The 21,829-nt window shown below is 47.3% G+C and overlaps 11 protein-coding genes across 11 annotated transcripts; 6 read left to right on the forward strand and 5 right to left on the reverse strand.

Moving 5' to 3' along the window:
- Positions 1-166: 166 nt before the first annotated feature.
- TCA17 (TRAPP-associated protein Tca17p) lies at positions 167-721 on the reverse strand (the record flags this gene model as incomplete). Its single annotated transcript, XM_076686740.1, has 3 exons — positions 167-319; positions 375-632; positions 680-721. The coding sequence occupies 3 exons, from the start codon at positions 719-721 to the stop codon at positions 167-169; spliced, it is 453 nt and encodes a 150-aa protein (XP_076539005.1).
- Positions 722-863: 142 nt separating this feature from the next.
- On the forward strand, positions 864-2,489 carry REX3 (RNA exonuclease; the record flags this gene model as incomplete). Its single annotated transcript, XM_076686741.1, has 1 exon — positions 864-2,489. One exon carries the CDS (start codon positions 864-866, stop codon positions 2,487-2,489), a length of 1,626 nt encoding a protein of 541 aa, XP_076539006.1.
- Positions 2,490-3,116: 627 nt separating this feature from the next.
- TRVA0_043S00386 (VPS9 domain-containing protein) lies at positions 3,117-4,724 on the forward strand (the record flags this gene model as incomplete). Its single annotated transcript, XM_076686742.1, has 1 exon — positions 3,117-4,724. The coding sequence occupies one exon, from the start codon at positions 3,117-3,119 to the stop codon at positions 4,722-4,724; it is 1,608 nt and encodes a 535-aa protein (XP_076539007.1).
- Positions 4,725-5,729: 1,005 nt separating this feature from the next.
- TRVA0_043S00408 (uncharacterized protein) lies at positions 5,730-7,094 on the forward strand (the record flags this gene model as incomplete). Its single annotated transcript, XM_076686743.1, has 1 exon — positions 5,730-7,094. The coding sequence occupies one exon, from the start codon at positions 5,730-5,732 to the stop codon at positions 7,092-7,094; it is 1,365 nt and encodes a 454-aa protein (XP_076539008.1).
- Positions 7,095-7,133: 39 nt separating this feature from the next.
- On the reverse strand, positions 7,134-8,588 carry TRVA0_043S00430 (uncharacterized protein; the record flags this gene model as incomplete). The annotated part of the gene is made up of 1 exon (XM_076686744.1): positions 7,134-8,588. The coding sequence occupies one exon, from the start codon at positions 8,586-8,588 to the stop codon at positions 7,134-7,136; it is 1,455 nt and encodes a 484-aa protein (XP_076539009.1).
- Positions 8,589-9,189: 601 nt separating this feature from the next.
- Positions 9,190-9,918, forward strand: YUH1 (ubiquitin carboxyl-terminal hydrolase; the record flags this gene model as incomplete). The annotated part of the gene is made up of 1 exon (XM_076686745.1): positions 9,190-9,918. The coding sequence occupies one exon, from the start codon at positions 9,190-9,192 to the stop codon at positions 9,916-9,918; it is 729 nt and encodes a 242-aa protein (XP_076539010.1).
- Positions 9,919-10,002: 84 nt separating this feature from the next.
- Positions 10,003-11,336, reverse strand: THP3 (Thp3p; the record flags this gene model as incomplete). The annotated part of the gene is made up of 2 exons (XM_076686746.1): positions 10,003-11,261; positions 11,321-11,336. The coding sequence occupies 2 exons, from the start codon at positions 11,334-11,336 to the stop codon at positions 10,003-10,005; spliced, it is 1,275 nt and encodes a 424-aa protein (XP_076539011.1).
- Positions 11,337-12,294: 958 nt separating this feature from the next.
- On the forward strand, positions 12,295-13,335 carry TRVA0_043S00496 (threonine aspartase 1; the record flags this gene model as incomplete). The annotated part of the gene is made up of 1 exon (XM_076686747.1): positions 12,295-13,335. One exon carries the CDS (start codon positions 12,295-12,297, stop codon positions 13,333-13,335), a length of 1,041 nt encoding a protein of 346 aa, XP_076539012.1.
- Positions 13,336-13,845: 510 nt separating this feature from the next.
- On the reverse strand, positions 13,846-15,101 carry TRVA0_043S00518 (uncharacterized protein; the record flags this gene model as incomplete). The annotated part of the gene is made up of 2 exons (XM_076686748.1): positions 13,846-14,974; positions 15,037-15,101. The coding sequence occupies 2 exons, from the start codon at positions 15,099-15,101 to the stop codon at positions 13,846-13,848; spliced, it is 1,194 nt and encodes a 397-aa protein (XP_076539013.1).
- A 576-nt stretch (positions 15,102-15,677) lies between these two features.
- On the forward strand, positions 15,678-18,755 carry CIN1 (Cin1p; the record flags this gene model as incomplete). The annotated part of the gene is made up of 1 exon (XM_076686749.1): positions 15,678-18,755. The coding sequence occupies one exon, from the start codon at positions 15,678-15,680 to the stop codon at positions 18,753-18,755; it is 3,078 nt and encodes a 1,025-aa protein (XP_076539014.1).
- Positions 18,756-18,997: 242 nt separating this feature from the next.
- On the reverse strand, positions 18,998-20,139 carry TRVA0_043S00562 (uncharacterized protein; the record flags this gene model as incomplete). Its single annotated transcript, XM_076686750.1, has 2 exons — positions 18,998-19,938; positions 20,007-20,139. 2 exons carry the CDS (start codon positions 20,137-20,139, stop codon positions 18,998-19,000), a joined length of 1,074 nt encoding a protein of 357 aa, XP_076539015.1.
- Positions 20,140-21,829: the final 1,690 nt, after the last annotated feature.

The raw sequence follows: 21,829 nt of genomic DNA on the forward strand, positions 1-21,829 counted from the left end.
GATAAAAAAAAAGTTGTTAACATCGTAACTTAATTTTTCGCTCAGCCGCACCCCGACTAGGCGACTTGACGACATTAACAAGCTGCCTCTATAATAAATGGAAGACATCGCAGTGGTAACTGAATAAATATCTAAATAGGGGGCCCGTGGGTGGAATTATGGCGTGCTACACCCCTCCAGTCGCTGTATTCCAAGCAGTCACAATTTTCTTAATCGAGTTATCGAATGCCTTGCTCGTAATTTCACCTTCGTTTTCGTCGGTATTGCTAAATGGATTGCACATATAACTAATAAACGCCTTGTGTATAGATCGAAGAGCCTATACATGTTAGCCACTTGAATTCAATTTGTCGAAAAGACGGATGTGCACTTACTGCTCCGAGGTCGTATTTAGCGCTTTCGTAAGCATTGGTACCAACGAGGAACTTAACCCCAGTATTTGTTAGACTGCCGTAAACTGCAATACCATCGTGGACCAGCAACAGCGCGTAATCTCGAGTAGTTTCTGAGTACCCCAGTTGAGATATAATGTAATCCAGTGCCATATGGGATAGGAAATGGTATTGCAGACTGCTCTTGCCCTCCGGCTGCTCTGCGCTGTCATCAAATGAACGCAGGTATAAGGGAGAGTTCTTCCACTCCGTTAGCCACAATCAAGCAATGTAGTAAATTAACGTACATTTCTTCCTATTACCGATACAAATTTTATCGCCAGAGGCATTTTCTTGTCAAAAATGTTGGTATAGTGTATGATTTGGTTGTGTAGATAGCGTTCTCCCCCTGCGTGTTACGTCGGGAGTGGATTTCATCGCCGACCGATTCGAGGACTCTCGAAACAGTGCGTTACCGACTGGTACTACGAGATGTTTGCATCTGGGGTCAATCTATTCAATAGCATTTTATGCCCAGCTCTGAGAGAAAGCCGTGATTGTACGCTACTGAACTGTATTTTTCACCATGATCTGTCAAAGAAGAGATCTACAGAGACCGGCAGCTCCCCAAAGCCGGAGGAGGTCAAGCGCCAGAAAACAGAGATGAAAGTTCATACTACAACCAAAGATGGTGGCGTTGTCAGTTTTGACGCTAGTAAAAAAGTAGCTCCAGAAACTCCAGAAACTCCAGAAACGACCTCCAGAAAACGTGTCGAACCAATCCCTGCTACCTCGACGAAACTCTCCAAGCAAGAGGATTCTGGACCCTTGACACAGGCGAAACCTTCCAAGCCTTCTCCTTCTTCTGCAGCTACTCTAACTGCCATTGGACCAAATAAGTCTTTGGATAGGCTAGCTTCACAACCGAGCTCATCTAGACCAAAGGATGAAAAGCTACCCTCATCTGATATCAAACTGCTTCCCAAACCGGTTCTTCCATACAGTCCGGCGACACTCCAGCAACGGCAGAACTACCTCCATGCAATCCAAAAGGCTCTAGTGGAGATCAAGATGGGACTGCCCAATTACCATGCCGTCGAGGCTGAATATAAGGTTGCCAAAGCTAGCAGCAAAGCAATTTACCCGAATAATATCCGTCATTTGGTAATGGATATCAAAAGGGGCACCTATAAAAAGCAACAGCAGAACCAGAAGAGGGACGGGGTCGCCAAAAATATTCTGACGGCTGCCCCAGCCGAGGTGGTAGAAAAGCTACAGAAGCTAATTATTGAGCCAACAGTTCTGAACAAATGGGGGTATATTTTAGATGTCCCCAAGGAGACCCTTTTTTCTATCAAGTCTGAAAAGACATGCGATCGTTGCCAGTCGACATTCCACATTGGCGACAAGTCAATTTGCCGCTATCATCCTCGACGAGCCACCCCTGTTCCGTCGTCACTTTTCAAGGAGAAGCGACACGATTGTTGTCAAGGCGCTAAAGGCTCTCCAGGATGTGAAACGAAGGATTACCACGTATTTAAGGTCGACGATCCTGGCCTGCTCCAGAGTATTATCCCCTTCGCGCATACTCCTTCCGCTACTACGCCAAAGACTCTCAAGGTTATAGGATTGGATTGCGAAATGTCATATACAACTTTTGGAACGGAGATGGTGCGCCTAACTGCTGTTGACTATTTCTCCAAAAGAGTCGTGCTCGACCGCACAGTGCATCCTTTTGGGCAAATTATTGACTACAACACCCTTTTTAGCGGTATCTCTGATCTAAAGTCCGGCTTAAAGCTCCCCGATGGTACTATACTTCCTACTATTTCATTCAAAGAAGCGCGACGGTTATTCTTTGAACTGGTGTCCGACAGCACGATAATCATTGGTCATGGTCTTGACAACGATCTCAATGCCATGCGCATAATTCACAAATCAGTTATAGACACTGCATTGCGCTATCCAGACTATGATCCGCCCTACCGGAAATCACTCAAACAACTAACATGGACCTACCTCTCGCGAACGATCCAAACGGGGCAGCATGACTCGAGTGAAGACGCAATAGCCGCAATGGACATTGTCCGGTACCAAGTGTGCCGAAAAGAACAATAGAGAACGAGAGTGATTTCTGTGTTAATCAATATCCATAGGCTCAAATTCATCTTCCTTGGGCATGCCGTTGAGAATCATTTCCCATATAACTGCCTCTTTCGGCCTGTAAATGGTCAGAGCCTTTGACGGGGTTTGATAAAACCTCAGCTTCAATTTAGGAGCATGGATAAAAAACGATGCTGGTATGTTAACAAACGCTTTACGCTCTTTGTCTTCATCATCCTCAAGGAACTCGTCAATTGAGGGAATAAACACAGTATTTGGCCCACTCGTGTCCATATATTCTATAGGCGGTGACAGAGGACGATCCGACTGCGGCTCAAACGGTGGTGGCTCTTGCTGATGTTGAAGGGAGAGGCTCGTCATCGATTCGACGAGCCTCCTTTTCGATCTCTCTTCCTCCTCATTATTGAAATGATAAGGCCGCTTTCTATCGTACATTCCATGCCCTGATGGCATATAACCTTAGTGAAGCTTACGGACAGTTACAACTGTTTTGGTCCTGACCCGGAGATGATTATACGATGAGTGGTACTTGGGTCCCGGTGCGCCGTGCGTTTAAACACACATGTCCCGTTCGGCAGATAAGGCCAACCCAACACCTCAAAGTCACCAAAATCATCTGGAATGTTCCATACACCACCACCTGCTGAGCAGGAGCGTTCGCAGCTGGCCAGTCAGGAGTCCTATGGCGTAGAAGTGAGCCCCCCGGCTGACCAGAACGAGGTCATCCCTGCCGATACCGCCGTCAAAGAAGTCGACAACATATCGGTGACCGGATCGGACAACGGAAGCGTGAAAGAGTCTGAGGAGGACAAAATTGAGCGCAGTCCTAGCTACTATAACAAACTGCCAGCTCGTTTGGACAAGTATGTAGACCAGTTCATCCGAGCGCTGCAGGAGCCTCGCTACACGACTCCGCTAGTAGCAGAAGACATATCGAACTTATACCAGGACTTCTACGGTCATTTCGCGACCAAATGCGACAGCTATCTCCAGGATAGCACATCATCTCATTCCAAGGATTACCAGGCGATGGAGACGTACCAGGAAATCGCCGAGAAGAAGAAGGAGCGTGCACTACGTCCGGCGAAAAAGAACCAGCTCCTTGAAGATGCTGAGGCTAAGGCATGCATTGTGGTGTATCCCAAGATTTTCAAGCTCTCGTTCTGCAGCAACGATATTGAAACAAACGATTTCATCCAGTCGCGTGTGAAGGTCTTGCGGCAGATTCCCGTCACATTCAAGCACTTAGATCTCCAGATAGACGAGGAAGGAATATACCCTTCCTTGGGCGAAGCGGGGCAGGAATTGCACAAGATGGACACGGCAGAGACGCCCAAGCGCAAGCTAGAGCACCTCATCAAAGCACATCGAGTCATTGTAACTGCCTTGACTGACTTTCTGCCTAAGGGGTCTACGTCGGCGGATTCCATTTTGCCAGCACTCATCTACACGTTTATTTATTTTGACACCCCAAGCCTCTGGCACAACCTCCAGTTCATCAATCGCTACAGGAATAGACGGTTCCTCCATGGGGAGCACCTGTACTGTCTGACGAACTTTGAGGCTGCGGTTGCATTCTTGCAGTCGTTGAAGCTCGAAACGCTGGGGCTGACACCCGAAGATGTTCCCAAAGACGTGGACATTACGCCGCTAATCGTGGTGAAGTCGGATCCGCTTCAAGAGGAGATCATCAAGGATATTAAGCCTGGCGAAATTAAGCCTGGGCGCGAGCGGAAGGATAGCAGAGCTAAGCGATTGACAACAGACATTGCCGACACTAGTCTCAAAACTCTGGGAGTTACTTACAGGTTCCTTATGGGAAAACTCACCCATGACAATTCCAAACAGCAGTACCCTCAGACACTAGAGGACGCTCGTAAAGTCATTGGATTGGACCACGGATCACCTTCGTCAACCCCAATTGAGCGCTCCAGGTCTGAAGACAGTCTCAATCGCACCGCAGTAGCAGACCAACCTAACAACGCGTTGCTCGGTCGATTGTCTAACATTGGTGTGATCAAATCATTCCGTACGTTTTACGATGAGTCTGCAAATTCTAGCTCCACGCAGCTTCCTGTTCAGGCGCAGATTCCAGCCGTAAAGCCACCGGTTGATCACCTTTTATCGACAAAGACTGCAGATCTCAAGTTGAAAGATGTCGAACTTCTTCACTCTGAGTACAAACGTCTTGTTGAATACCTGAAATCAATTAATGCATTTAGCTCTTAGTGCTTTAAATTTAGTCATTTAGCCCTTTTTTGTATAAAACTTATCAAGACATTGAGGTGCAACCCCGTATCTTAATCAACTCACAATGCGATCAGCAGTTGCAATTGCAGTTGCGATCCTCAATAGAGCAATCTTTCGGAATATCCATGTGCCTGTCAACGTATATGCTAAACGCAGAGTTGTTAGGTAAAGGTTTCCATGCCCAATTGTCGTAAATTATGTTCACCAAAGCACATGTCTAAACGTTCGGACCTAGGTTCAACTGGAGCTTCGGTACGAATTAGCGAGTACCGGTTACTAAAAATGATATCTAGGGGCATCATCTTCTACATATACTCAATACTCAATTTGGAACCAATTTCGGGCTAAGGTACTGTAGTGATCGATCGATTAATAATGCTTCAGCCGTTGATTGTAGTGCAGACACTCGTGCAGAAGGAGCGGCGGCATGACTAATCGCATGAATATCAGCATAGGTAAGTGAAAAGCTTAAAACTCCTCATTGCCATACTACATTACACACCACAGTATAGCGATTTTCAAATTAGCCTACTTAGTATTGTCATCATCTATTCCATTAGTCCATAGCTAGTGTATTATCTTTTTCAACCGGTATATTGCCCAGATTTTTAACGGGCTGCAGCATCTTAATGCTATGCTAAAAGCTTGGCATCTGCACGATCGGTCGACCGTACCGAGATGCACGACCGTCCTCTACTCTAAAACGACCAACAAACACTCCTTGAAATTTCACGCCTGAATGCTGCTTGATTGTATTATACGTTGACCGAATGGGGTTGTGCGGCATGAATCTGTTAAGTCGAATTGTGGAGATGTGACCCGCGATCTTGGCTATGCGAGTGACGTGTGATTGGTCATTAGCCGTTGGGCCGTTGGAAAGATGCAACAGATTGACTCAGTCATCTCTGCACAAACTTTTGACCCGCGAAGTCGCTAGACCTTGAACCGGGGGTATCCCGGATAGATTTCGTGGCTTAAAGCTGCATGTATAAAAATATCGAAAGCTCTGCTGTTGCTCTAACCAGATTGATAAAAAAAAGCGATTACTGGTGGTGTGAAAGTGCCTGTACATTGCGCATGATGGAAGAACCACCCAGTTACTTGCCAGAGAAACTGGTCGAATGGTCGCCTAACCACAATGAAGCCGACATTTTCGCTATTGAAGTAGATGGCCCGTCAGATCGTGTGTTGGAGCCTGGAAGTATCATCTCTGGGAAGATTATTATCAACCCCAGCATGAACTTTGAGTTCTCAAAGGTGCAGGTAGCTTTCCAATTAGTAGAGACTATTCGTGAGTCTAAACTCTATGGCGAGAGCCAGATGAACCGCAAATATACTCTTTGTCGCATGGAGATTCCACCCGAAGTAGTCCCACGAGAGAAGATCTTTAGGAGAGCCTACAAGTATACCTACTTCTTTTCTTTGATTGCACCGATCCACCTGCCTGAATCACTTTGCAGTGATAGCATTGCTGCCCACCTAAGGCTACCGCCAAGCGTAGGAAATAGCAGTGGGCCGTCAAGCATTTCGTATCGCGTAGCCGGTCAGATCTACAAATCAATGTCTACTCCGGTCTCAGAAATCACCAAGACTATACCATTATGTGCTTCTTATAGAGTCGCCCCGGAAGCCTATATCCTCACCAAGTTTCAAAGTATAGGCGAAGTCAAAAAGGGTAAACTTAAGAAGTCTTCTCTAGGTGTATGTGAACTGACAGTCACAAACCCACCTGTAATTCAATTGACGTCACATTCTCCAACAGTGTTCGACGTCAAACTGAGATTTACGCCAGCCAATGGCACAATTGCTGCTCAAAAAGCACTTTCGAAAGTGTCGTATAAGCTGTTGGCCAATACTCTCATGTCATCTAATCATTTGAAGCACAGTCCTAAAAAGGGTGAAGATGGTGTACTCATCTCTGTAGACACCGTGACGGCTCAAAAGCTGACAGTGCCAGCCTTGAGATGGGAGGAAAGTGTTACGCCAAATGGTAAAGCTTCATACACGTCTACTCTGCAGTTACCACTGGTTCTGCCTGAGTGTAAGCACCGTGCCATCATCCCGGCGTTTTCAACCTGTCACACGACATTGACGTACTCTTTACTTATTAGCACTCGCTGGAATAAATCGCAGTGCGTACTTGAAGTTCCAGTGACGATCAATGCCGACGCATACAGCCCAAGCTCGGCTCCTCCAAGCTTGACCTCGACTAGCTCTCGCAGTAGGGCGAGAGAAATCCGTCTAGCAAATTCCTTTTCTGGTCATGCTCCGTCCTACGACGGTCTATACCCTTACTCCCCACCTCATTATACAACAATTCCTCCACGCGAAAGATTAAACCTTCCATGAAACGGCGACGATACCAATTAAGTCAATTTATATTCCTATTTACATGCTGTCGAGGAACTCGAGCAGGTCCATTTCTGCATTCTCTTCTTGTTTCTTCAGCGGGGTCAGTGGTGATATTACATCCACTGGGCTGCCGCCATCGGCCTGCTTTGGCTTTGCGGACCACATTTTTTCCGACCAATGTATCATGGTTCTCAACTCGGTACGAGATTCTGTCAGAATTAATGGTCTCCCCAAGGCAAACTGTTCCCACTCGGCACTGAACTTGTTTGCGTCCTCCAAACGAGTTTCAGCTTTTTTAGTCAAACTCGCTAGCCGGTGTCTCCTTTTGCCATTGGTATCATGGGCGCCAGCTTCCAGGTGCTGCTTTTCTTTAATGACAAATACCACTGCATTGACAAATCCCGAAAATGGCTTCATCCAATCGGCGATCACAGATATCCAAAACAAAGATGACCTGTTTAGGTCATAATGATAATGTAGCATTTCTTGTACAAATGGAAATATCCAAATGAGCACATAAACAATTGGATAGATGAATAAGAACCCAACGTTGCGTTCTATTGATGATCGTCGCATTTGGAATTGCAGGTAGTTTTCTGAGCTGATGAACGACTGGAGATTGTCAAATGATCTTTGCTTCCTTGGACCGTCCTCCTCTGGAATCACAAACTTGTTCACAGTCGCGGTAGCCGTGCCGCCTGCGGTGGTCTCGAGCTGTGCTACCGTAGCGGATCGCCAGTCAAAGGGCGAGAGATAGGCGAGCCCAGGGAACTGTGCCAACCACGCTCTGAACCGCCCCTTCGGGCGAGTGGGCCACAGCGATCCGCCTCCGGATTGAATTATCACACTCAGTGAGCGCTCCAAATTCTGTATTTGTGACCGCACATGCCAGTATATAACAATATAAATTATAGCAATTGCAAGAACAATGGCGATTCGAGGAGCCCAGCTCAAAGCAATTCTGTACCACAAAGGAAATACCCTGATGTAGCACCATGCGGTGAAATGTGTATATCCTTTGCGAATTAGAGCAGCACCTGCTAATACAATCGGAAATACGACGAAGAGCCCGGCTAGTAGTACGCGCATTTGTTTCTTGTGTCGGCTCAAGAATCGGGGACAGAATACGACTAGGGCTGTGTTTACAGCCAGCGATAACGTAGCAATATCGTTTCCTTCTATAAACATCGCCGTTAGGAAGCCAATCACGTCGCAGAAAACGCTATGTTGCACCTTATCCAGTGCGATATCGCTTTGCAAGTATTTTATAGGGTACACTATCATAACCACTGCCTTTCCAAAATCAAATGCAAGCAGGGCCCATATTAAAAGATGCCTGTAATGATATCCATGCTGTCCATGGGCAATCCACCACCATAATACTGTTGCAATAGCCACTATGCTGAACAGGCAGGATATTATGGTTATGATTCGCAAGGCATGTCCTTGGGTACCAGTGTACTGGCCAGGGTTTATGTTCTCCAATGCCATTTCCTCAATACAATCACTTTACGCGGGCTAGAATTATATAGGGACATTTTACTGTCGAGATCAGTTTGATTGCACTATATGAAAAGTTTAATTATTACATTCCGGAATCGCGACCTACCAATTAGGCTCTCTCTCCTTGTATCTTCAGGTGATAGTAACTGAAGGAAATACCCGGTACCGGTAGTAAAAAAAATTACCTGGTACATGCCGTGAAAACGGCAATCTACAGTAAAGGTGTGGCTAATTAATTCCATTTAATATGCATATAATACAATCTTCCAATCCGTTTTCATATCAATTGAGTCCCAGGGTTGTAACAATGCATTGATTATCCCGTAAAATACATACAGTTCCTCGAATTTATCATTCAAATACGGTAGTTATCCAGAGCAACCGTGATTCAGAGCCACGAATTAGCGCCGACTGCAATTGCCGGTCCAATATGGCCACGACAAGAAATTATCCTTGCAATGATGAAACCGCCTTCCTATGTGGGTGACAATCATGCCTGGTTCATGTACCGGACGGACCCATCACCGTCGTTATCGGTCATCACCACTTTGCCACACAACACAACCCCACAAATCTCCAACGCGCCAAAATGACCAAGACCTTTATTCCACTGGAATGCAACCCAGATGTATTCAACAAGATGATGTACGCTATGGGAGTGTCTAGAGAAGTTGCCTTCCATGACGTATTCTCCACAGACCCCGAATTGCTGGCAATGCTACCTCGGCCCGTGTATGCGCTTATCATGGCCTTCCCGTACTCCGAGACCCATCGAAAGTATCGAGAGTCAACCTTGGAGGGCCTTGATGATATTGACTACTACAAGGAGTCTGGAACTGATAAAGAAGACGCTGTGTGGATTAAGCAGACTATTCACAATGCGTGTGGTACAATGGCGTTGCTCCATGCAGTGAATAACGGCCTCCCAGAGGCATTCGTTGATCCTGACTCCCCCATTGACGAAATCATCAAGGGCCTTAAACCGCTGAACCGAAAGGGCCGAAGCGACTATCTTGAGAATTCGAAAGCGCTTGAGGCGTATCATCAAGAAGTGGCGTCCCAGGGCGCGACAGAGGCCCCAAAAGAGGGAGAAGAAGTCGAGCACCATTATCTCTGCTTTACCAGAAGCCCAAAATCAGGCGATCTATATGAGCTTGATGGCGCAATTAACCGGCCAATTCGCTTGGGGAGCCTTGAAGAGGGCGAGGACATGCTCAGCCCAAAGGTCATTGACCGTGTCAAGGAGTATATGAAGAGAGAAGGCGAGAACGCCACCTACTCCATCATTGTCCTGGCACCTTCATTTGAGGACGAGTAAGTAAGTATTTTGATTATGTAAGGACTATACTACGACTTGCAATTTAGTGCTTCCTCCATCCTTCAGAATCAAACAGGTGGGGGGTTATATTTGCCCCTTGATGTCTACTTTTTTGAACGCGGATTGCCTGGCAAGCTCAAACTTGGGGAATGCATCTTTGGTGACGAGCTTTTTGGTATCTGTCAGGGTAACTGAGTACTCGCCGAGGAAGGCGGCGCAATCTTCTTCGTCCTGGAACCCAAGCTCCTTTGTCAGGAACGATAGTTCAAGCTCGGGTCTATAAGCACGGCACATAACTGAAAGGGCATGGAGCCGTTCTCGCGTGATGAAGGAGTCCATAACATATCCACCCATGTTTGGCGCCCGGACATAGAGCTTGAAAAGCCGGTGGTAATTTCTACAAGCCATTGCCTCACTCACCTTAAGTGCATGGGCCACCGGAGGGTATCTTCTAACGTCATCGCTCATGCCGACCAGCTGTTGGCCAATGTCCGAGTGGCTCTGAGTGTGCAGCAGATATAGAATCCTGTATGCCAGAAACTCCTTGTCGTTCCCAGGAATGCCCTTCTCGTATAGCAGCTTCAGCTGGCTCTGGCACTGGTTGTATTCTCCAAGATCAGCCCTCTCCAGTGCAATCCGTGCATGTATCTCGTACACCTGGACGGTGAATTCGTTCTGTATGTGCTGGACCGTCAAGTCCTGTCGCAGGGACTTGAACTGGTCGCATATGTACGCATAGTTCTGCTCCTGTTTCCATTTCTTTTTCAGCAGTTCCAGTGTCTGCTTGAGGATATGCAGCGGTCTAACATTATCGGGGTTCGGTGCAGACGTCAGTCGCAAATACCGTTTCTCGAGCTGGGTGCTTCGGCCAACAATGGATTGGTTCAGATCCTCCTCCTCGGATGCCCTATCGTTATTACCATCAGTACTACTACTCTCCAAGCTGTGCTTGCTAAACTTTTTGGCCATATCAGCTTCAAACCGCTTCTGTCGCTTGAGCCGTCGTTCCTCGCTCTCGTCAAGCTGGTTCCGTTCAAAATATTTCCTCGTCTGCTCTTTCTTTTTTTCCTTCGGCTTTCGCGCCTCTAATACAGGCAAGGTTTTTACATCCCAGTTAGTCGTCCATGTCGTGTTGGTCTCGAAGGCCTTGGTGATCTCGGCCTTTAGTTCCTTCTGCAGCGTGATCTTATCGTCCTCGTGGCACTCCTGTATGCATCTCTCCACAAATCGCTTCAGTGACTCGGGCCACTGAGGCTTGGTTTCTTCGCTCTTACTCTCATCCGAATTTTTGTTGAGGGTACTGCTTCCGCTGAGGGTTGTGCTAGCCGGAACCGACGTGTAAGCTGTTTTATTTTTGTTGTTAGCTAAAATCCACAAAGCTACCATTTTTCTCTGCACTCACCAGTTTTCTGGTTCATTCGCCAGGGCGGAACTGACATCCTGTATATTCAACTCGTTAGTATTTACCTTTTTTTTATCCGACCGCTTGCAGGTTGGACTCTTCTTTCGGTCGCAATCTCAGATGAAGTGATCAATTTTCGATTACGTAATATGTTGCGGTTTGTATTATTAATAGAGCCGGACGAGCCGCAAACTAGTTAGCATAAATTAAGTTAAATTAAGCCTATGTTAAAAATGGCGGGCCATTCCCGCCGGCGCGCGATATCATATATACATCTTCTATAATACCGTAGCTCGTCGCCGGTTCAAGGCTGATTCCACTTTTAGGTAATGAGCAATAGTTATCTAGCAACTGTTCAACGCAGTCGGACACTCCAGGTATTCAAATATATAGAAGAGAGTGCCAGCGGAATTGTTGTCCAGCTGTGGGATTCGAAGCAGCTCAAGGCAGATAGACTGGTCGCTGTGGATGCTGGCGAAACAAAATTCGTAGTTCAAGGGCTGCAGACGGACTGGGGGAAGCATAATAGTCCCGTGGCAATTCGAGGATCGGATCTTGTCGCAATTGAGGCCGTTGCTCAAAGTGAGGATACTCACGCAGCCAGTTGAAACACCAGCTTCTTGACGTGTATATCACTGATTAGGTGAATGTTTGCTTTAGTGTCACGTTATCCAATCAGCGATTATCCAATCAAAGCGATTATCTAATTAAGGCTATCATCTATTAAGACGACTTTTCAATTGAGACGACTATCTAATTGAGACGACTGTCCAATTGAGACGACTGTCCAATTGAGACGACTATCTAATTGAGACGACTGTCTAATTGAGACGACTTTTCAATTGAGACGAATATCCAATTGACACGACTATCCAATTGAGACGACTATCCAATTGAGACGACTATCCAATTGAGACGACTATCCAATTGAGAGTATCCAATTGTTTGTCCAGACGATTCATTGAGAATACCGTATGGAAGGGTTTATCGCAATTCATCTAGGAGCCGGCAGGCATTCTCCGAGAAAAGATAGAGCCCACCGCAGGCTATGCGATGTGTTATGTCAATTTGGACTGCAGCAACTCAGCGCCGGTGAGAATTGCCGGTCCGTCGTAAGTGATGTTGCTAAATTGCTTGAAAAGTCGCCAATGGGCAACTCCGGTTACGGATCATCGCTCAATTGTAACGGCGTTGTACAATGTGATGGCAGCATGATGGAAACGGAGTTGATGGTAGGGACTGCAGTTGGTGCCTGTGGAGGGGTTGCGAGCACTGTCGAGGTAGCAAATGCTCTACAAACACAGCTGAGAGAGCCTCGCGACAAGTGGGGCAGGTCGAAGCCGCTCTTTCTAGCCGGAAAAGATGTTGAAGAATTTGCCATAAACCGAGGGCTAGCACTGGATAGTGCGCAGAACAAGATATCAGAGGAAGCACAAAGATACTACGATCACTGGACAGAGATCATCAACAGTGGCCGTTACCCTTGCCGAGAGGGCGAGCCGCATGGAGCAGAAATAACTGACACTATTGGAATCATCTGTAGGGACAATTTTGGACAGTTATGTATTGCCAGTGCTTCTGGCGGCAATGCTTTGAAACCTGCGGGCAGAATCGGCTGCGCAGGAGTCGTCGGTGCTGGTATTGACATCCTTAAGGATCCAATATCCCCGCAGCGTTTAGTCGCGGCTGCCACTAGTGGCCACGGAGAGGATATTATAACCGCTCGGCTGGCGTCTACCGCCTGTGTGGAGTTTCTATCTAACGATTTTGAGGAGAGCGCATCATTTCACTCTGTTCACAACCGAGTTAAAAGCCTGCCTTTTCTCCAGTCTGACCCACCCTATTTCGGCTTGATGGTTGTTACGCAAGATGAGGCAACTGCGACATTAAACTACGCTCACACAACTGAGAGTATGATTATTGCTTACGGCAGCCTACGAACTAACAGTACTAACGTTATTATTTCGCGCAACGAATCCGCTGACTCGCTCACCTTCAGCTCAGCTGCATTATAGCATTGCTGGATTTTCCGTATTTACCTATTCCTTACAAATCGGTATAGAACTATCCGGTACCGATGGTGAGATAAATAATATTGTGCGGGTCAGCCGCACATATTAACTGGGTTCAACTTGTCGCGAAAATTTCACCCTTCCCAAACCTGAGATCACCACCACCAAACCCAAAAAGACCAAAGATGTACTATAGAATAAGGGCGATCCGATCAACTATTGGCCTGCCGAAGGCTGTACTGCAAAGATTCCATGCATTGGGACTGAGGAAGCGAGGGTCTGTCGTGTACCAGGAGGTCAACCCAGCGAGCGCTGGCCAGATTATGGCCATCAAGGAGCTTGTCAACGTCCAGCTCGTCAACAAACGATTAACTCTGGCGGAGGAGCGAAAGCTAAGGTCTCCGCCAAAGGGCTACACCATCGAACGATCAGCATAACCCCGTTTAACTTTTTTTGTATATATTATTAATTATGTGTCATGACCAAAGTTCTATTGAAACTACTCACGGAGCATCAGTATCTCCTCCTGTCGTCATACCTTCTCCCGTTGCCACTGCTAGAAGGATTGTTGCGCCTGCGATAGTCCTCATAATCGTAGTCGCGAGAGTTCTTGCGACTTCGTGCGGGCTCGCCTATAGGCGGGACATTACCGCCATATCGTCCATTACCCCCGTAATGTCTCTTATCCTCGTATCGATCATCGTAATAACTGTTGTTTCCACTGCTGCTTCCGGCACCCCTACTATACCGGTAGTCTGGGTAGTCTTCGTAGTATCCGCTGCCTGACGGTGGGTACCGCGAAGAGGGCGCCGATGCGTTGGAGCTTCCGTTGCTCTCCCGCCGCTCTCGTTTGTTGTAATACGGTATAGGCGGGGCTTGCGACGGTCTGTAGTCATCGTATATCATGTAATCGTCCCTGAACGACCCAGAGGAGCTGTTGCGCTCGTAGTCGTACCGTCTCTCGCTGCCAATGGGTCGGGTACGACTCGACTGGCTGTACGGCGCATCAGCGGTATCTTCATGCGAATCCCCGCGCTTGGGAGACTCGTAATACTGTGGATGTTGTTCGTCTGGGGTCTTCTTCTCAGGGGTATCTACAAGTGAGGAGTCGACCATTCGCAGTACATTCTCGGGCCTCACAGTGTCCTCGTTCACTTCCCCTTCCCCCATCAGGTCCTTCTTTTGCTTCTTCACCTCCTTATTGTCCTCAGGCTCCGTGGTAGTCTCTCTTTCTCGCTTGAGAATCTTTTCCAGGTACACCGTGCCGTTTTCGAGTCCGGTCTCTGAGATCACGTTCTTCCCCAGCGTCAGCTCCGCCTTCTGCTGGGAGTGGGTATTGACGATCTTAATGGCTGGATCAGCTGGCGTGGAATTGGAGTTGTCTCTCGAAGGCACTTCGCGATGCGTCCCCATGAAGTTTGGTTTCTCCGATTCGGTGTCCACGAACGTTGCGCCTAGCGGCTTGGTAACGTAGAACGGCGGTCGCTGCGGACACGCCGGCAGAGGAGTGTCATTATTGAAGTCTTCTGGTTTAAGCACTGTGGGCTGATCTGGCAGGGAGTAGCCTAGTGGCGAGTATGCCTTGGGTGACTCCGATGAAAAGATATCGCCGTGACCAATGATCAACGCCGCGTTCTTTCGCCTATAATGTTAAAAAAATTAGTCAAAACCACTCTCATTTCTTTCTTATCGATATCAGCTTACCGCTGGAAGTCTTGGGGGTTTCGATTCCCTCCGCGATGGTGGCTACGTCGAGCGATATATGACATTTGACAGTTAGATAGATCGGAAGTGCAGACTTATGATCGTGATCCCAATACACCACCACCAAAATATCACCATGTCTCCACTGTGAAATGAAGATACATTGAACTGTATGAGTTGAAGTGTGTGGAATTTTATAAAATATAGTCAATTGAATAAGGGGAAATCAGGCACAAAGAGTCTCTCCTTGCTTTTAACGATATTTTTTTATACGTATACCTGGCGTTTCGTTTCCGTGCTTTGCTACGGCGGTCAGGTAAGCTCATATGACCCACCGGGAGTCCCCCGCGTACAACCACTAAGAGAGCTGGATTCTGTTTAAAGTACCGGTAAAAGGAAATACTGGATGATATCAGAATTGGCCTCAGTATTGGCCCATCCAATTGATCGCTTGCTGATACATATACCTCTTCCCTTCTTTTTTCCCCAAAAAAATTAAGCAGTTCCTTTTCAACGAAAATTCGTTGTACATAATTATGGTTGTGGTGGTGGATGTGCTGCGACAGTTGAACTTTTCACTGTTCCATGTATCAGTAGACACCGCCATTAACGACTTTTAAAAGACCACTAAGGGCTAGAAGATGGCCTCGGAGGCGGATTCCGATATTGGGATCACGAAAGCCGCTCCAGAGCTCCTGGACGTCATCCACGACCGGTTTGCCAAGCTCCTGGAGGGCGATGAGACGGTACTGAAAGCCTTGGTAACTGCGCTGGATCCTTTTCAGGGGGAGCCCCAGCTCCTCGACGCGTACATTCGAGATTGGGTGACGCGCTTGCTCCAGTGTTACGTCCAAGGCAAGGGAGGAGACGGCGTCTTCGTCGTAATCTACACCCTCTGTAAAATCCGAGGATACAAAGTGATCTCGCGGTTTTTCGATAGCGATGTCGCCTTACTCGAAGAGGTCGTTGACGAGCTAGAGCAAAGAGAGGATTCACGCTGGGAGAAGCGGTACGTGCTGCTTCTATGGCTGTCCATCTTGATTCTTGCCCCGTTTTCCCTTGAAACGTTTGGCGAGTCGATGGAACTGCGGCTATACAACCTGGTTCTCTCTTTCCTGGACACCCCGGGCAAGGAAAGGGATGCTGCTTGCATTGTCATGGCGCGAATATGCACCAGAGGAGACGTTAACCTCATGCCTCACTTCTTTGAACAAATGGGTACCGCCTGGGCAGACGCTGGGGTGTTCTACAAGCTGGGCCTGCTTCAGACAACCGCATTGATCCTGCAGTTTGCTGCTCCAAAGGAAATTGAGCCGGTACTGCCTACCATTTTCTCCCTGCTGGCTAATACCGAAACCAAGGTGGAGTCCACCATGTTCGAGAAGCTATTAGCAAAAGGCCTAGGTCGGCTGGCATTGGTTTATCTCTCTTCGTCGAAATCGCTCGATTATTTGCCGGATGAAGTTGAGGATATCCTGGGCCAGTTGCTTGAGCTCCTCGGCCACCGAGATACTACTGTGAGATACACGGCTTCAAAAGCTGTGGCTCGTATCGCGCACAAAATGGACGCCGAATTCCAGGGTGAGGTAATCGGTGCCCTAAATGCCGTCTTTGAGGAGAATGTGATTATTAGAAAGGATGGCACGCGCTCCTATGATCAGGTGGAGTCAAGCAAATGGCATGGGGCGCTACTGTGCATTGCCGAGCTGCTGCGGCGCAATCTCCTCGATGCGGAGGAACATTTCCAGGACCTCTGTGATATCCTCGTCCAGTCCCTGAAGTTCGAGCAGCAGCGACTTACCTATGCTGTAGGAGCGAATGTGCGAGATGCTGGATGCTATGTCGCTTGGTCGCTGTTCCGCGTATACAAGAACGTCGACAAGGACATCTTATCTCGAATATTCGACGCTCTTGTCAACCTGTGTTGCTTCGATAGAGAAGTTAATATCCGCCGAGCTGCTTCTGCTGCGATTCAAGAGGGAGTCGGACGGCAGGGTGCTGGAGGATCCATTGAAGAAGGACTGGAGTTAATTCAGGTGGTAGATTATTTCTGCATTGGGCGGCGCTCCAATGCTTTCACCAAAACTTCATGCCAAGTGTACAAGCTAGGCTACACCAGCGTTCTTGAATATGTAGTCGAGAAGTGCATCAATAGTTGGGACGCAGATATCCGGCGATTAGCTGGCAAGGCGATAAGAGCACTGGCTGATGTGGCGAGTGCTCATCAACGGTTCTTTGGTCAGTTGTATGCCATGTATTCGAAACTAGACTTTGAGATCCAGCATGGTGTTTTGGTATCCTTGGGGGATGTACTCGATGGCAATATTGACTTGACCAAGTGCAACTGTGACAAGGTTCTTTCACTTCTCGAAGGGATTACGGACGAGGAGCTTACCGAAGAGAATGAATTGTTGAATTCTGAAGGATTCTGTCACCTACTTCTACCGCTCTTAAGGGCTTACGACGCGCTCAAGCCGTCACAACAAACGAGAATTGACGATTTGGCGGCCACAAAGCTCAGTCTCGCAATGCAAAATAAGAGCAATACCTTTGTCGAGGATATCAAGCTTATTGCCTCATTGGTGGTGTCCCCTCCCCTCCGTGAGACACTGATACAGCATTGGACTGCCCGAGCGCTGTCGAACGTCGGGTTTTTTACAGTAGCACTGGGATCCCTCTACAACCCTGATCAATCAGTGTTTGATGCTCTCGTCAAGGTTGTTGACACGAGCAAGGACATGGAAACAAAGAAGGAAGCTGTCGACGGCCTTGGAAGAATAACCCTAGAGACTGGCAACCTGTCAGCTATGGACAGCCTTGTCAATGCTCTAAACGACTATACTGTCGATTCTCGAGGTGATGTCGGCTCCTGGCTGCGAGAGGCGGCAATTGCACCAGTAACCAAAATTTGTATCAAGTATGATGCAACACAGCACAAACCTGCAGTCATTTCACGTCTTCTGTCGATGTCGGTAGAGGTTCTGGACAAGCTTCAGAAGATATCACTAAAGCATTTGAATGAGCTCTATATTGATGGCCCAATTCACGAGATTCTGTCCACTACACCCACCGATTGCTCACAATTTGAGTATTTTTCTCATGTCCTGAAGCTATTCCCGCATTTTAATCAACAGCAACAATCGGAGTTCATAAAGGGGTACCTGTCGTCTGCCGGAGCACTCCAGGCATCTCAGAACACGCTACAGGGCTCGATGGGCGCACTGACTGATTATTGCCACTCTCCCACTTCGTCTGACAAGAACCAGCTGCTCAAGGCAATAGTTCAGTTTGTTGATGTCCGATTACAGGGCAACAAGGTCACAACGCATGCTCTCAACGTTGTCTCCTTGCTCCTTGACAGCGGATACAACCCACCGGAGAAGTTCTTGCGCCCAATCTTCGTCAGAGCGTATAACAGTCACCTTAGCACACGCAATCTGGCTCGCATAACTCCTGCCATTAGAATTATGGGAGCATTGGTTGAGCGGGGCTTGCAAGAACCCGTGCAGCGGCTTTTGGTCTTGAGTAAACACCCCATACCACCGGTACGAATGATAGCTTCGGAGGTGCTCTACGATCTAGCATGCCTGCAGCAGGTTATTCCAGTTACCGATTGGCAGGCGCTTCAGGACTTTGGCAATGTTGACTGGGTTAAAGACGATTATGCACCAGTAGTGGATGCATTATCTGCCGCGATAAACGGTCAAAAACCGGAGTAAAATAATATGTTCCTTTATAATACAGTCTGATTAAACAATCTGTCGTCTAAAACATGATTAAATAATCTGTCGTCCTTAACAAGACTGATTAAACAATTTTGTTCGTTTGTAACAAACCTGATTAACTGTAACAAAGCCTGATTAAACAATCTGTTCGTCTGTAACAAAGCCTGATTAAACAATCCATGTTCGTCTATAATAAATATATGATGCATATGCAAATTACCACTTTTTTTTTCTCTTTACTCTTCCTCGGAGCTGGAGACATCTTCTTCTTCGGGCCTACCACCAACATACCCCCTCAGGCTTATTGGTCCAGTTCGCGACATGCCATTAAATCCAATATCAGTTGATCCCGTATCTGTGTTGGACATCTTTCTCGGCTCCAGAGTAATTATCGAATCTTCGTCCTCGTCGCTCTCTTCACTCTCCTCGTCCATAGCCATGCCATTGTTATTAGCCTTCAATGCGCCGTTCCCTTCCTCATCTTCTAGTGATTCTTCTAGCTCATTTGCCAAATTTCCAAGCAGATCATCGTCATCTTCCTCCTCTACAGTATGCTCTACTGGCTTCTTCCCAGCCGTTCTCGGCCTGCTGGTTGTAGCGCTGCTGCTAGGCGGCTTCTTCTGGGCTGGTTTCCGCTTGACCGTCTTCTTTGCAACTGGCGGTCTTACTGGACTTTGCGGTGCTTTTACAGGCTCCGGTTTGGTGGATGGCGCTTTTACGGGCTCCGGCTTGGCAGAGGGTGCTCTTACGGGCTCCGGTTTGGCGGGCGACGGGGCAGCGGCGGCTGCTGGAGTCGACGACTTGACCGTCTTCTTGGCAACCGGTGGCACCTCAGGCGACTTTTGCTTTTCAGGAGAAACGGATCTCGGCGATGCAGAGTTTGAGTCCGAGCTTCTCGACGGCAGGACGAGGCTGTTGCCGTCATGATTCGCCAGACGCTTCGGCTTCTCGCGGCTTCTATTCACCCGTAGGGTCAGGTCTATCGGCATGAGCTCAAACGACTTGGTCTGAGGATCAAACACAAGCACGTACTCGTTGTCTTTGGCATCAGTGCCCTGTCCTCGGAACACATGGGTCTCGTTGGAGTTTACCCCGTTTCCTTCAATTATGCAATCATCCTTGTCCTTCGACAGTGTAAACGCGGACGAATCGTCCAGTGAATCGGGTCTAAAGCCGTCTACACAAGCTGTTAGCACTTCATTTACACGGCTTTCGGCCTATACAGGTCCTTTTCGTGATACTCACATCGCACAGTAAATACGTTAGGGTTGTCGTGGGGCGCTTCAGACTCCTTGCCGTCTCGCATGGCGCTTAAAACCGAGCTCGACACCTTCACAGGGAAGTCACCTTTCATATTGTTAAAGTCCATGGCCTTCATCTCGTTGGTTTGCCGGTATTTGCCTCGAAGGATCCGTGGATGCACTTGGTGCGCGGGGGTGGGTTGCAGCCGATATGGGTTAGTCGTACCGCGCACCACCTATTATGACGGCTAAGCTCAACACCAAAAAAAAGAAGGTTCATGATGCTTCCTTAGACTCTGTAATTCTACTACGTATCTACTACAGTAGTACATTTGAATTGACTTGTTAATACGGGGAAACAACTACTTTTTGTAGTGACTCTCTACCTGGTACCGTACAAGCTATTAACCAACGAGTCAAACTAGTAATGTAGGCTATTAGCCCACCAAAAGCGCCATTTTTGTACAGGCATTTAACCCCTCAAGAGCTTAATTTGATTTCTTAGCAGTCAGGCTGCTCGTTCAGCGACTTACCTGGCTCATACAGCGACTTCAGCGCCCGCTGCTCCTCTTTTATTTTTGGCGATTGATCGCTGACTAATCTGTGAATCATCCCGGTTGCCGGCTTCGGTGCCGTACGGCGTATAGACTCGCCGATAGTGTACGATTAAATGGGCAATATGCCGATGTCAAAATTGGAAAACACAGGGGCATCAATGTTTGATTTTTACTTGTTTCGAAGTAAGAAATATATTTATTTTGTGCGAAGATATTCATTCGTTAATGCGGTATAATCGGCAGCTTCCCATAACAATATCGTGAGACGATGAATTGTGATTGACACTTTAATGTTGCGCAGCGTCGGGAAGCATTCAGACACAATACTCATCCCATGTTACACTTTTGTATTCCTGAGAGTAGCCGCTCCTCATCCGCCTGTTTCTCATCATGATAACTCCATTTTATAACGGAACAATTGCATAACTGTTTTGATCGACTCACCAAGCAGAGCAATGTTCTGTCTTAGTTATACGGAACAATTACATACCGGGTTATATGCAAGGGCTCACCGTTCATGTCATTGAGCAAAGAATATAACCGGGTAGATGGAGAAAAAGATCATGATTTAATTCTACAGATTCAATTGGGTGGATGATCTATCCGATATCCTGGTACAGTATTAGGTAAAGCAATGTTCATAAAAGCACTTTATACGGTAGTAGGCTCGTTTTCAATGGTCATACCCTCGCCCTGAAATTGTCTCTCTCGCAGCAATGGTTTACAGCTCAAGCAATGAGCCCTGAGATTTTCCAATACCATTAGTGCTACAGTGTTAACTATCTTCTGCTGCCTTCCATCATTGTTTTCGGAATACAGCGCACAGTAGTATTGTATCTGTTTGTTCTTAAATTATGTGTACGGCTAACTTCAGAATACACGGGCACTTGCATACCCAGGTATGTGGTACCCACATGAAGCAGGTTTACATGTTCCTGATGTTTATATACCCCAGCATGGCGTATAAATAAGCCGCACCACCTTTCCAAACTATGAATAAACAAACTTTGGTTGGCGAGGTCGCTGGGAAACTGAAGTATTTTTAATAATAATCTTGATTAAAGTCCGTTGCCTAGGGCGAAGGACTATTATTCGTTGAAGGTACTTATCAGAGCTACCCGCTAAAAGACATTCGGTTCGATATTAAAACCCAACGACACCTGTGCTACCACAATCATAATCGTTTTCCGCACACATGGCAATACGAAGAAAGACATACAGGGCAATACTCCTGGTCGTACCGTACCCCTGATTCTTCTATTGAAGTTGA

Source organism: Trichomonascus vanleenenianus (genome assembly GCF_965637985.1).
Source record: "Trichomonascus vanleenenianus strain CLIB 3782 genome assembly, contig: TRVA0_043S, whole genome shotgun sequence".
Lineage (NCBI taxonomy): Eukaryota > Fungi > Ascomycota > Dipodascomycetes > Dipodascales > Trichomonascaceae > Blastobotrys > Blastobotrys vanleenenianus.